We start from the raw sequence: 15,863 nt of genomic DNA on the forward strand, positions 1-15,863 counted from the left end.
CTAGAGGGAAGCTACAGAGGTGCTAGAGAAGAACTAGAGCAGAGCAAGAGAAAAGCTACAGAGGAGCTATAGGAGAACTAGAGCAGAGCAACAGAAGAGCTAGAGCAGAGCTACAACAGACCTAGAGAAAAGCTACAGAGGAGCTATAGGAGAACTACAGCAGAGCTACAGAAGAGCTAGAGCAGAGCTACAACAGAGCTAGAGGAAAGCTACAGAGGTGCTAGAGGAGAACTAGAGTAGAGCAAGAGAAAAGCTACAGAGGTGCTAGAGGAGAACTAGAGCAGAGCAAGAGAAAAGCTACAGAGGCGCTAGAGGAAAGCTACAGAGGAGCTAGAGGAGAACTAGAGCAGAACTAGAGCAGAGCTACAGAAGAGCTAGAGGAGAAGTAGTGCAGAGCTAGAGGAAAGCTACAGAGGAGCTAGAGCAGAGCTACAGCGGAGCTACAGCAAAGCTACAAAAGAGCTAGAGCAAAGCTGCAAAAGAGCTAGAGCAGAACTACAGCAGAGCTAGAGGAAAGCTACAGATGACCTGGAGGAGAACTAGAGCAGAACTACAGAAGAGCCACAGAAGAGCTAGAGCAGAACTAGGGTAGCGCTACAGCAGAGCTAGAGGAAAGCTACAGAACAGTTTGGGCAGAGCTAGAGTAAAAGTAAAGCTACAGCAGAGATAGAGCACTAGAGAAGAACTAGAGAAGTGCTAGAGCAGAGCTAAAGCAAAGCTACAGAAGAGATAGAGCAAAGCTACAGCAGAATTAGAGCAGAGCCAGTACTCCTGAGATTCTTCAGTTACTGTAAAGAGCTCGTAATAGAAATTTGTATTCTTGGAGACATAGTCTTTATATCAGGCATTGGTCAGTAATCAAGAAAAGTAAGCATGTTTTCAGAATTATTATTTTTTCGAAGAAGAATTGGGCCAGATTTAGGCATTCTTCAAGCACCCATGACCATTTTGTATGCCTAAAAAATAATATTTCCTTCATCCATGTGATGGTACATTTTTCAGCAGTCTGGGTTTCACACGTCCATTTTTACCATGTGTTCACTGCTTTTGTTTTGTTCTTTTTTTTTGTCATTGATTCAATCACTTGAACAGGTAAGTATGACATGTTCCTGGTATTCCTTCATATGTATCAATGATTCTACATGCAGTCAGTGGAAAAAGACTGATGTGTGAAACAATGCCAGAACGGAGGAATGAAATGCACCAAAAAACTTGTGCAAATGTAATAACTATATTTATGTCTTTTTGATGTGTTTTGTTCTTTGCTAGGCAATTTTCAAAAGTGCCAGATTACAAATGACGCGCACCAAATTTTTTCGCGCAAAATAATGGTGTAAAGTAAGCCAACCCTTCTTTTCTGAAAATCCAGCCTTGAGCTGGCGTGAGGAGATAAGTGTCTAACGTATAGCATTTAGTGTAAGAACAGTTTGCCTAAATATTAGATATTATTAGTTCATTTCCCCTATTTTTTCTAGGGAAAAACAATGGTTGTAGCACCGAGCTCTATGGAGCACCAAATGCTGGTGCATGGAGCGCATAAATTTTCTAAGGCTACATACAGTTAGGGCCAGAAATATTTGGACAGTGACACAATTTTCGCGATTTGGGCTCTGCATGCCACCACATTGGATTTGAAATGAAACCTCTACAACAGAATTCAAGTGCAGATTGTAACGTTTAATTTGAAGGGTTGAACAAAAATATCTGATAGAAAATGTAGGAATTGTACACATTTCTTTACAAACACTCCACATTTTAGGAGGTCAAAAGTAATTGGACAAATAAACATAACCCAAACAAAATATTTTTATTTTCAATATTTTGTTGCAAATCCTTTGGAGGCAATCACTGCCTTAAGTCTGGAACCCATGGACATCACCAAACGCTGGGTTTCCTCCTTCTTAATGCTTTGCCAGGCCTTTACAGCCGCAGCCTTCAGGTCTTGCTTGTTTGTGGGTCTTTCCGTCTTAAGTCTGGATTTGAGCAAGTGAAATGCATGCTCAATTGGGTTTAGATCTGGAGATTGACTTGGCCATTGCAGAATGTTCCACTTTTTGGCACTCATGAACTCCTGGGTAGCTTTGGCTGTATGCTTGGGGTCATTGTCCATCTGTACTATGAAGTGCCGCCCAATCAACTTTGCAGCATTTGGCTGAATCTGGGCTGAAAGTATATCCCGGTACACTTCAGAATTCATCCGGCTACCCTTGTCTGCTCTTATGTCATCAACAAACACAAGTGACCCAGTGCCATTGAAAGCCATGCATGCCCATGCCATCACGTTGCCTCCACCATGTTTTACAGAGGATGTGGTGTGCCTTGGATCATGTGCCGTTCCCTTTCTTCTCCACACTTTTTTCTTCCCATCATTCTGGTACAGGTTGATCTTTGTCTCATCTGTCCATAGAATACTTTTCCAGAACTGAGCTGGCTTCTTGAGGTGTTTTTCTGCAAATTTAACTCTGGCCTGTCTATTTTTAGTATTGATGAATGGTTTGCATCTAGATGTGAACCCTTTGTATTTACTGTCATGGAGTCTTCTCTTTACTGTTGACTTAGAGACAGATACACCTACTTCACTGAGAGTGTTCTGGACTTCAGTTGATGTTGTGAACGGGTTCTTCTTCACCAAATTAAGTATGCGGCGATCATCCACCACTGTTGTCATCCGTGGACGCCCATGCCTTTTTGAGTTCCCAAGCTCACCAGTCAATTCCTTTTTTCTCAGAATGTACCCAACTGTTGATTTTGCTACTCCAAGCATGTCTGCTATCTCTCTGATGGATTTTTTCTTTTTTTTCAGCCTCAGGATGTTCTGCTTCACCTCAATTGAGAGTTGCTTTGACCGCATGTTGTCTGCTCACAGCAACAGCTTCCAAATTATGATGAGAGCATTATACTGCCTCTGTACAAATCCCTAGTTAGACCGCACATGGAGTACTGTGTCCAGTTTTGGGCACCGGTGCTCAGGAAGGATATAATGGAACTAGAGAGAGTACAAAGGAGGGCAACAAAATTAATAAAGGGGATGGGAGAACTACAATACCCAGATAGATTAGCGAAATTAGGATTATTTAGTCTAGAAAAAAGACGACTGAGGGGCGATCTAATAACCATGTATAAGTATATAAGGGGACAATACAAATATCTCGCTGAGGATCTGTTTATACCAAGGAAGGTGACGGGCACAAGGGGGCATTCTTTGCGTCTGGAGGAGAGAAGGTTTTTCCACCAACATAGAAGAGGATTCTTTACTGTTAGGGCAGTGAGAATCTGGAATTGCTTGCCTGAGGAGGTGGTGATGGCGAACTCAGTCGAGGGGTTCAAGAGAGGCCTGGATGTCTTCCTGGAGCAGAACAATATTGTATCATACAATTAGGTTCTGTAGAAGGACGTAGATCTGGGGATTTATTATGATGGAATATAGGCTGAACTGGATGGACAAATGTCTTTTTTCGGCCTTACTAACTATGTTACTATGTTACTAAATGCAAAACCACACACCTGGAATCCACCCCTGACCTTTTAACTACTTCATTGATTACAGGTTAACGAGGGAGACGCCTTCAGAGTTAATTGCAGCCCTTAGAGTCCATTGTCCAATTACTTTTGGTCCCTTGAAAAAGAGGACGCTATGCATTACAGAGCTATGATTCCTAAACCCTTTCTCCGATTTGGATGTGGAAACTATCATATTGCAGCTAGGAGTGTGCACTTTCAGCCCATATTATATATATAATTGTATTTCTGAACATGTTTTTTGTAAACAGCTAAAATAACAAAACTTGTGTCACTGTCCAAATATTTCTGGCCCTAACTGTATTTAAAGCTGTCAACTCTATGGGACTCCTGTTCTGAAAGGAGATTGAGCTTATGTAAAAGCAGCCCAAAAGTAAATGATGCGGTAGTAGTAGGTGACGTTACCTATAAGCAATGGCAGACATATCATTAGTGCAACCTGTGTGGCCTCACAGGGGCCCAAAAGGTAGAAGGGCCCATTTCAACCCCCAAAGAAGTTGAAATTGTGCATTATGATGAGCTATTAGGCTGCAAAGGGCCCAAATACTGATATTGCCCAGGAGCCCTCTTCTAACTGTCTGCCAGTGCCAGTAATGATGGAGGCGAAGTTTGGAATAGGGCTGAACCTTCCCCAGGAATGTTGTCAACTATCCTATATTATTGATTTATGCATTTTTGCACCCTCCTGTATATTGCTCTACCATGTGTATGTCACGGATGTGTCAGAGGCTGCAGACTGTTGCATTGCATCTATCTGCAGAAGGTCTCAGCAGTTTGCTTTGCAGACTTCTGCCTAGTCCTTCTGATGCTAGGACCCAGTGACTGACCACCTCTCCCGGCTCTAATGGTCACACCTGTATCTGTGTGTTTATGAATCCCAACTTGCTGTTGGGAGTTGTGGGTGATATTTTCTATTGTCACTTCCCTGTTGAGGCTTGGAGCTTCAGCAGCCAGCAAGCATCCTCTTTGGAGTTGAAGGACGATGGTTTTTCTCTCGGAGACTACTCAAGCTAAGTTTCCCCTTGTTTTGTGTATCCTAGCTGTCTTTGTTGTTAGTGGGGTTCGACAAGCATTCACCCCTTCCTTCCCTAAGCAGGGATTACCGTTAGGGTCTGGGAGGGACTAGGTTATCCTGCTCGGCGATAGGTGCGAAACCTATTTAGGGTCTCTTAGGGCAGACAGGGTGATGTTAGATCTGCCTAGGGTTCTCCATTCCCCACTTCCCTAGAGTTGGACCCCCCTTATCCCATTGTGTTGCACTTAGTCTTTCCTACACTGTGCGTGACAGTGTATTTGTGCGAGTCCGAACCAGAAAAATATAAGCTGCAAGATAAGTAGGTAATATACCTGCCCCATTGGACTGTCTAGTGTCAAGTCATGATTTCATTCCTGGCTCTCAAATTATAAACGTTCTATCAGCTCATATGCAGTGGCGTAGGAAGGGGGGTGCGTAGGAAGAGGGGTGCGGGGGGGGGGGGGCGGGCATCTAGCCCTGCTGGCACAAGCATCTTTTCATTCAGTGCAGGGCCAGGCAGTGCAGGCACATCGGGGTTAAGAATGCAGCCAGCGTGACTTTGTTTGTGGGCGGAGAGTTCTCCTGCTCTGCTCCTCCGCCCGCCCCTCGCTGGCTGCTGTGAAGTGAACACATATCAGGACAGGCAGTTTCTGGAGGAGCTCCTTCCTTGCCGCCCTGAGTGAGTGCGATGTATCTTTGTATTCTGACAGTCTGGGTGACCTGGGGTGGCCACAGCTGATATATATATATACTTCAGCAGCCGCCCAGGCCCCCAGCACCTGTCCTGTATATGTATATACTGTATCTGTACAGCCTGCATGACAGTATATATAATATATATACAGGACAGGTGCTGGGGGCCTGGGCGGCTGCTGAAATATATACACTGCACAGTACCATCACTGCCCTGTATATATACACTGCACAGTACCACTGCCCTGTATATATACACTGCACAGTACCACTGCCCTGTATATATACACTGCACAGTACCATCACTCCCCTGTATATATACACTGCACAGTACCATCACTCCCCTGTGTATATACACTGCACAGTACCATCACTCCCCTGTATATATACACTGCACAGTACCACTCCTCCTGTATATATACACTGCACAGTACCACTCCTCCTGTCCTGTATATATACACTGCACAGTACCACTCCTCCTGTATATATACACTGCACAGTACCACTCCTCCTGTCCTGTATATATACACTGCACAGTACCACTCCTCCTGTATATATACACTGCACAGTACCACTCCTCCTGTATATATACACTGCACAGTACCACTCCTCCTGTATATATACACTGCACAGTACCACTCCTCCTATCCTGTATATATACACTGCAGAATTTGCAATAGCTATCACTCATGTTAGAAGTGAAATCTGGCATTGTACTATACCTAGATTTCTCTGCCGTATCTGGGCATCATGAATCGTGGTATGTGTTAAAGGGGGGACCCACTGAGACTCTTGTGCCCGGGGCCCTCAAAAACCTGGAGCCAGCCCTGGGGGTGGGTCACTGGGCCGGCGCTGCAGCTGTTTAACGCTATTGACGTGCGGGCCCGCGCCCGCACGTCAATAGTTAACAGCCGCCAGCCAATCTGAGGCTGGCAGCTGACGTCAGTCCCAGTGTGCATGTCGCCGGAGTCTGACATCATTGTCAGTCGCCGGCGAGTGCACGTTTCAGCTGCGTGGAAAGAGCAGGAGCGCGGTCAGGTAAGCAGAACTTGTTTTTTTTTTTGCAGTCCCGATCATGTGATGGTAACATTCACCGGCGAAACAATTTAACTTCTCCATCTGAGGTCTTATTCCTGCTGGGGGGAAGGAGGGGGGGGGGGCGCCAAGCTCGGGAACAGCCCCGGGCGGCAAAAGCTCTAGCTACGCCTCTGCTCATATGGCTTATTTTTCCAGCTTTAACATACACTATCCAATACTTCAATTCCTATGAAACAACAGGAGTTGAAGACTGCACAATTGCCATCCAAGTGCAGACATGCATATCTACAAATGCAGCTGAGTATGGGTGGTTATGAGGAAGGTTCTTCTGAGAGCTTAGCTCTTTTGCCACAGTATAGAAGATTTTTATTTTTTTTTTCAAGAAATTCAGATTTTTAGAATAGGATTTTAAGAGGATTTTTCTTTTGCAAAGCACCAATACATAAACAGGCAACAAGCACAGAACGAATTAGCACAAACAAGTGGATTAAGGAAGGAGCTAAAAGGTTGGTGGAAGCCCAAGCTGCACCAGTGGAAAAGCCTGGAAGCGAGCTCAGAAAAGCACAGGGATTTTCGACCACACTAATTAATGAAAGCAAGCTGTGGATGGAGAAGAGTGGGGAGGAGAAATGGGTGTCTGGAGGAAGACAAGTGGTTTAGACAGCAGACCTCAGACCGTAGACCTCACAGACAGACAGAGGAAAGCAACCAAGTTGTTCATCCATCCTTACGCCCCAGAGCCTTGGCTGAAAAGAAAGACACAAAATACAGGGAGAGGGGAGCACACATGGAGAAAATAATGTCTTAGATTGAGCAGAAAGTCAGCCAATTATGTGGGGGGCATCCAAAGCAATAACCTGTGTCTATAAGCACCTACCCAGATCCCTCCCCATGTTTTCAAGGAAAAGTTACAGCTATGGGTTCTTCTTGGACAGGATTAAAATTATAGGCCAGCCAAATGTCTAGAAACAGGAAAAAAGGAGCGTATATCCAATGTAGCAAGGGAGAGAATGGGATAAGGCTTCATTAGCAAAGTTAACACCACTTAGTTTTGTCTTAATGAGAACTAGAAGTCCTCGGTCAGTTCCAAACCTTATCTGGTCACCAGCTGAAATTTACCCACTGTACAACTTTTCTATGAGGGAGAGACAGAGACAGAGAGAAGAAAGCAAGACATTAGGAAGAATGAGAGAAGACACACATATCAATATGTTTTCTTGGAATTGCACAGGAAAAGGTCAAAGAACATCGACACATGTCAGGATGCAGAACCTTAATGAAGATGGAGATATGGGAACACATGGAGAAGCAAAGGAAACGAAGAGCACCCCCCACACTTTCTCCTAAAAATTCCCTCCCGCCAGCACGTTTATGGAAGGAAAGCTCATTGTCGCTCCAATTGGAAAATTAATAAAACAGGAACATGATAGAGATTGGGAAACCTTACCTTAATATACGGATAGACATTGTGAGAATTGCACATATAGCATAGGGGAGGTGGTCAGGGGTATGTACTCACCGCAAGGACCTTTGTGTTTCATTGGAATGGCTGTTTTCTGGATGCACTCAGCTCTTTGCCGCTCGCAATCATTGGCATAAGTGCGGCTGTCCCGGCCGCAGACAGGCTTGTAGGCACCGTCACAAATAACGCGGTCACAGGAGCAGCGTGTGACTCCTCGACGATTAAGGCACACAGAATTGTGCTTACATTCATCCTTGCACTTATCTACAGAAGAAGGAAAAAGTTAAGTTCACATTCTTTTATAAAAGTTTTAGCACATTATGTAAAGGGTCTACTATCTTAACACTTCTTCACCACTGCATCTCTAAATGGTAGGACTTGGATTGTGGCCAATATCCTTTAAGCCAAACATCATTCTTGTTTTTTGAAGATCCAAACTGTTAAAATTGTTAACAGTTGTAAAAACATATAAGACCAAGAATACAAAGAAGCGGGAGTAGAGTTGGTGCAAATTAATTTGCAAAACCCGGCCCAGCTGCCACCTTCTAAAACATGTGGCTTATGGATTTGAGCCCTGAGATCCGCTTCCTAACTCACTGTATCCACGGTTCTCCTTTTGGTTAGCTGGTCTGGCATAATGTTACTGTTGCGGCATGACGCACATGTGGCATTACACTGGGCCAACTATTTAAAAGATGCAGTCAAGTAAGGGATGGTACTCAAGGCTCCTGCCCAGCGGCCACAGATCATGGGCATCATGGATAGACCTGTTCCTAATAATTAGCATCAACTCTAATTGGGAGCCTTTGGAAAAAAGTAAATCATAGTTTGAAGGGTTTTGGCCATCCCTTACACGTTAGAAGAGCCCCAAATGATAATCCAATCAAAGGATCATCACTACCAATCAGCTGTGATCTGTAGGGGAATCCAGCAATAATGATTTATTTCTCCTACAATGCCATTATGGAGGAAAAGAGAGCACTGAGCAGTTTTTTTCTGTAAAATCACAAGGCAGCCCATGTAATGTGTGGTTGTTCTGGTTCCTTTGGAGTGAGACACCTTTTCTATCTGCTATCGATAATTAGTGAGGGAAAACACCTATATGTATCCTACATACAGACCCCGCGTTTCGCAATGAAATGCTTCGTCCAGGGGACGAAACGCGCGTCGGGTGTGGTGGGTCCCCAGGAGCACTCCTTAGGTAATTATTATTTGGTTATTACTTTATACACGTGTATTGACTTGTCATCCATTTTTTGCATGTTTGTACATGGTCACTTGGCACAATTATATGCAATGTTTTGTATTATGGAATAATTTTTACTGCCATATTTGGAGTTGTCGCTTTGGGTATCCCACCGTTTTGCCTGTGCTGTGGTTTTATACCCATTACTGCTTACTATTTTTAACCATTGTTAATAAAGTATATATGGATTTTAATTGGCCCTGTGTGAAGGATTTTTTTCATTGGTGTTTGTAATTAGTGAGGGTCCTGAAGATGGGTCTTTAGTTTCGGGGTTATCGTTAGCTGCATGATAACAAACATGGAAGAGGCACATTTAAAGGGGCTACCGAGCAAATTTCACTTTCATATCGGGAGGTGAGGGATGAGCGATGCACGCCGCCCATACAAGAGACACGACAGTCACTTTACGATACAACGTCTTCAGAACCTCTAATCACTGGATGTGGAAGTGAGAATTGCTAGAGAAACTTTCTGTTTTACCCCTGCCCCTTTGACTACAAACATGGATGATTTCAACGGCAGTCTGTCCTCACCCAAGAACTCTTTGTATAGGGAATGTACCATCTATATGTAGATTTATATTGCATAATGTAGCAATATATAATGCTAATGTAAAGGATTACTAATAGAAATGAGCAAACACTAACTGTAAAAAGTTTGGGGTTCATACTGGACAAGTCCAGTGCTGGAAGTCCATTTTACAGTTCGAGAGAGAGAGAGATTATCCAAGTCATTTCTGCGTATGTATTGTGAATAGTTTAATCAATTTCATATACAGGTTAAGATAGTCCATCTAAGAGGGTCTCCACAGAAGAACGTCCTGTATTGTGCGGTGATGCTTTTCATTCTTCTTTTTGGCATTCTAAAAGCACACTTACTGTCGTACAAATCGATGGTAAAGTGCCAACACAGACTTCTATTTAAATGTTTCCCGACTGCATAAGTGTCATTTCACTCTAAGAACATTTTCTTTGTGTTAGAAACGCTTCTATTCAGATGGTGACAGTGTCAGGAAGACATTGATTTACTGCTTCAGACTGCAGTGTTATGCAGACTTTTCTACGGTATTGTGTAACAAAAAATGGCACCATCTTCCACAAGATGCTCAAAAAATATATATATTTTTTGCCACACACTGGATGTGCTGTTCACAAGCTCAAATTACATTAACCTCCCCCCCCCCCCTTCACCTCAGAGCCTGTGACCTTCCTGACCAGGCCAAATTGTACAATTCTGTCCAATATCACTTTATTATAAGGTAATAACTCTGGAACATGTATATTAGTGATTTTGAGATTGTTTTTTCGTGACACATTGTACTTTATGGTAGTGGCAAATTTAGGTCAATAGTCTTTGGGGTTATTTGTCAAAATATCTAAATTTTTGCGAAATTTTACAATCTTCAAAATTGCTCTTTTTATGCCCTTAACCGAGATCACTATATCACACAAAATACTTAATAAATAACATTTCCCACATGTCTACGTTACATCAGTGTCATTTTTTTAAGCACTTTTTTGGTTAGGAAATTTGAAGGGTTAAAATTTGACCAGCAATTTCTCATTTTTCCAAACAAATTTTCAAAATCAATTTTTTTTAGGAATCACATCACAATTGAAGTGAATTTAAGGGGCCTATATGACAGAAAATACCCAAAAGAGACATTATTTTACAAACTTCACTTCTCCACAGGCTCAAAACCACATTCAAGAAGTTACCGTAATTAACCCTTCAGGTGCATCACAGGAATTAAAGCAATGCGGAAGAAAAAAAAATTTAAATTTAACTTTTGCCAACAAAAATAATGCTTTACCACCAATTTTGGCATTGCACAAGGGTAACCAGAGCAAATGGACCATACAGTTTGTTGTTTGATTTCTCCTGAGTACTCAAATACTCATAAGTGGTGGAAAAGAACTGCTTGGATGCACGGCAGGGGGCTTAGAAGGCAAGGAGCACTATTGACCTGGGTCTAAACAGTGGAAACCCCCCAAAATGAACCTATTTTGGAAACTACACCACCCAAGGAACTTATCTAGCGGTACAGTGAGCAACTTAAACCCACAGTGGCTTCATAGAACTTTAGAACGTTGAGCAGTGAAAATGAAAAAATACATTTTTTCTGCAAAAATGTTGATTCATTCCCATTTTTTTAATTTTCACAGGGGTAACAGAAAAAAACGGACCCCAAAATTTGTTGGGCAAATTTTCCTGATTACACTGACATGCCATATGTGGCACACATATGAATTCTTGAGAGCAAGCAATTTGGCTGGAACAGATTGCAGATGCCATGTCACATTTGAATAGCCCCTTACATGCCAAAACTGCAGAAACTCGCACAAGTAACCCCATTTTGGAAACTACACCTCTTGGGGAATTCATCTAGTCATATAATATAAATCTTTAAGCCTCAGGCGATTCACAAAATTGTGTAACATTGGGCTGAGTAAATGGAAAATTGCCAGTTTTTTAACTAAAATGTTGATTTGGCCTGAAGTTTTTAATATTCAAAAGTGATAATAGGAGAAATTTCATGGTTCAATTTGCTATGCAATTGGTAAAAAAAAAAAACCCTACGTTTGAGGTACAGTGCAAAGCTCATCGGGATTTCCATCTAAATCTCCGATTGCTGTGATTCAGATGAAACCCCCAAAGGATCCATTCACTATAATGAGGCAGCAGACTGGACTCGGTCTGGCCTCTGTTCAGCGGTCTCCTTTTCAGTAGTGGTCACAACTGTGGTCAATCGCAATTGTATGCACATCTAAAAAGACGGACACAGCAGGATCATAGGCCAGACGGCATCTGCCTCATTATATGGAATCTTCCTCCAGGGGTTCCGTGTGAATCATATATTAAAGAGATTTACATGGAAACCCCAGGTACAAGCGCTCAGCACAGAGCGCAGGATAAATGTGTGCCAAGCCTTACTGCAACCTTTGGGAGAAAAAATGAACAAATCAACAGCAGGTGAAGAATTGGTTTTATTTATTTTTTATGACATTCTTCATGTGGTATAAAGGGTTAGACGACTATATTCTTCAGGTCAGTGCGATTACAATGATACTAAGATTGAAAGAAATTCATAAGAAATGTGTATATAAGTCAACAAATGTATGTAAAATCTTAACCTGGAGTAAGAGCCTTAGGGTACGTTCCCATGGTCAGGAAATGCTGTGGGTTGGACCCTGCGTACATCTGCATGTTATAGCATAGTGGATGAGATTTCAAGAAATCCGATGTCCACTATCCGTGCACCGACGGATGCCGATCACCAGTGAGAAGGACATGCGGTGCGTCTTTCCAGACGGCAGCATGTCAATTTATCTTCCGGAGACTCACGTCTCCGCAAGATAAATTTAAGCTGTACAATGTATTGGATGCCGCGATTCCACAAGGTTCAATGAACACATGCGGAATCACCTGCATTCAAAAGCCGGCAGGGTTTTGGACGCTGTAGACATGTGCTGCGTCCAAAGTGCTGTCAATTACTGACCGTGTGCATGCCTCTTCTTTGCACCCTACTCATAGTTTTATTATCAAGGAGCCAAGTGTGTTGATCTTACCCTGAGCCTGGCACTGTCCTGAGCGCACTTTCATTAGCTCTAGTCCTCGAATGCTTCCATTCCTGGTCATCATACACTCATTGTCATAGGTCACTCCATCATCGGCGCACACAGGATCCCTCCGGGCAGGACAGTTTTCTGGCCGTGAGAGCATTTCCAGTTTGCGGGTGCGTGGGTGTACCCTGCACACCCGATTCATGTCATTTAGGGCATTCTTACATGGGTCTAGAAACATAGAGTAAATGTTAACAGGTTACTAATGTAAAACAAACCTTTTTCAACAACTTTCTATATATTAGGAGTCCTGGACAGTGGCATGCAAAGAATACATGGCACACCTGGTAAGGACTTGGCTCTCTTTTAGAATGTGATATTTTCCAAAGAAAAAAGACTAAAAGGCTTATCATCTGTTTGCTCCTTCAAACACTTCCTATGACCCTGAGGCCCATTTTTCATGCTCTTCTTTGCCTACAACACAGTTCCTTGAAAGAGGAACCATAGGGATCAAGACTAGTGATGAGTGAATATGCCTGGATAAGGTGTTATTCTCCTGTGCTAACCAAGTGACTTTGACATGCTCAAAAAATATGTTCAATTCCCTGCGGCTGGATGTCTCACGACTGTTCGACACATGCAGGGATTGGCTGTTTGTTAGGAAAACCCTGCATGTGTTTTGGCTGTCTAACAGCTGCGAGACATGCAGGTGCAATAACTCAAACATATTATTCGAGCACACCGAAGGCACTAAGCACCTGAGCATGCATGGATAACACCTTATCCCAGCACATTTGCTCATAACTAATGAAGAGTAGACGAAATGCGTTATGAAGCTTCCCTCCATGAGCTTTATGGACTACCACTATGGTCCTAGGTAGAGGAATAGGAGGGATATTTATCTAAAGAGCATATACATATATGTATAGGTAAGCTTAAAAAAAATTAAAAGTCCAGTAGAACTAATTGGTTGTAGATGCAACTTCATGTAGACACATACCCATATTCTGAAATAAAGGGGCTGGACAACCAAGATTAAGTATTCAGATCTTGGCTGGACATCTGGGTGCTCAGTAGTAAAAGGCCGAACGGTGACTACTGGTCAGCACTGGTCACACATATATTTGGACTATTGGAAATGTCCTGTACTTCTTTGGCATACGACTATTTTCTACAGGTCTGAATTGAATTGATGATCGCACAAAACAAGAATTTCCTGACCCAGATACCCGCACAAATGACACACAGTGAGTATATTTAGCTTTCGCTTACAATGGCTCGGTGTTCCTAGATATTAATCTAGATACACAATACACACACTTTGAAGGATGAAATTCACTACACAGTATATTGGTATAACTGTCTTGAGGGAATATAAGCAAAAAATATGCCCTAAATGAGATACAGTCAATTCACTCGGAGCAGACAGTTGGCTTTTCCCAGCAGAAATCCATCACCTGTGAGCAATTTGCCAATTATTTCTTCTTTTATTAGTCTGTTATATCCAGGCGTATAACTCACAGGAAGCCTGCCATTTATTATTATTATATGATAACATATCTTTATCGCCATTTATGTATATGAATATCTCTATGTCACGTTTTGGATACATAGGTAATTTGGCCTTTGCCGTCCTCAGCTTGCTCGGGTACAATTCATCCCTAGCGCCTGTGTATATTGTGTGTTATTATTGCGCCTGGTAATTGCTCTGTATTTATTATTATTTAGAACGGTAATAGTACATAGGTTTTAATGAAGCTGGGATTTAGGGATTCATGTTCTCTACTTGACGGAGGTCCCTTCGCCAGTATTCCTGCGTCGATTGTTACCATCATGAATCTTTGCTCTTCCAGGAGAGGATTTACCCTAATCATAAATACGCTTCGTTATAAGAGTAGCGAGACGGTCTGGTAGGTACCAGAGGAATGCGAGCGCACAGAGGTCATTAGGATAGGCGTCACTATACGTTTGTGTGCGTATATTGCACGGTGCTGGCTAAGCCACAAAGAATTCTGTTCGGTTTCTCCGAGTGTTTTAAAATCACCCACCCAAAAATCAATGCAATTACAGAACAAAGCCTTGTGTTGGCGTATTTGTGTTCATCTTGTATTTACAAATTATGACTTGTACAAAGTGGCTTTTTATGCAGAAACAAGTGAACCATGTTCCATAGAGTATATCCCCTATAGGGCCTCCATACACATTAGACAAATGTAAGCTGAACCCACTGATATTGACAAGGTCGGATAACAGTTTAATGTGTATGGGGGTCTCTTGATTCCTCCCGATAGATAATGTTAGGGGGAGAAGGATCCGGCTTGCTGGATTTGTTCCCCAGTAGATAAGCGCTAGTAGAGGAGTCTGGCAGATTCTCCTTCATGGAGAACATTGGAGTGCTCGGCCGAGCCAAGCATTTCTGTATATGGTAGCTTCAAGGGAGATAGAGGTCAGTTGAAAAGTTATTTGGACAACAGCTATGATGGCCATAAAGGGGTCGTCCAAAGATACTTATTTGATGACCTTTTTACAGGTTACAATAGCAGGTCTGTGGGGGCACATGGTGTTGGACCCCCTCCAATCTGCTATCTTTTACCTTGGCTTTTGTTGTGTGTTGCTTGCTTGTTAACGACTACTCCAAGAAAGGAACTGGCAACAGATGGCAGCGGCCACTAAACTTTGAACTGAGCCATTGACCACAGCTCCATTCAAAGTGTTTACCTATGGCTTCCACCAGAGCAAAAAAACAGCTGATCGGTGGGGGCAATGGGTGTTGGATCACCTCCGATCTGCTATCGATTAACTATTTTGTGAATCACTCATCAAACACCTATGCCTAGACAATCCCTTTAAGAAATTGATGACGTCCTTAAAACACGCTACCTATATTATAAAGATGATGATTAGATATTCAGCATCGCCGCCATACCGCCGTTACTTGAAGATGTGGCCAGAAGAAGTTCACAGTGTACGCTGTTAAAACACCAAGCTATTTTCGGGTGCTGCAACTCAGCTACCATTGGAGTAAATGTGATCTGAGCTACAGTACTGTAGAAGGGCAGCACAGTGGCTCAGTGGTTAGCACTGCAGCCTTGCAGCATTGGGGTTCTGGGTTCAACTCTCACCAAAGACAGCACCTTCAAGGAGTTTGTATGTTCTCCCCGTGTTTACATGGGTTTTCTCCAGGTACTCCAGTTTCCTCCCACACTCCAAAGACCTACTGATATGGAGTGTAGATTGTGAGGCCCATTGGGGACAGCGATGATGTCTGTAAAGCGCTATGGACTATATAAGCAAAGCATAATACGTAAATGGTCAAGGGCCAGTATA

At 42.8% G+C, this 15,863-nt stretch overlaps 1 protein-coding gene across 10 annotated transcripts in view; it reads right to left on the reverse strand.

Annotated features, from left to right (window-relative positions):
• AGRN (agrin) overlaps positions 1–15,863 on the reverse strand; it is a 626,510-nt gene that overhangs the window by 148,381 nt on the left and 462,266 nt on the right. For all 10 annotated transcript variants that reach the window (XM_069742177.1, XM_069742176.1, XM_069742173.1 and 7 more), the window contains 2 exons: positions 12,543–12,767; positions 7,785–7,991 (listed from right to left, as the gene is read on the reverse strand). In XM_069742177.1, the coding sequence (XP_069598278.1) occupies positions 7,785–7,991; positions 12,543–12,767 (432 nt within the window). The remainder of the gene's footprint in view (positions 1–7,784; positions 7,992–12,542; positions 12,768–15,863) is intronic.

This window comes from Ranitomeya imitator, chromosome 10, assembly GCF_032444005.1.
Source record: "Ranitomeya imitator isolate aRanImi1 chromosome 10, aRanImi1.pri, whole genome shotgun sequence".
Classification (NCBI taxonomy): Eukaryota; Metazoa; Chordata; class Amphibia; order Anura; family Dendrobatidae; genus Ranitomeya; species Ranitomeya imitator.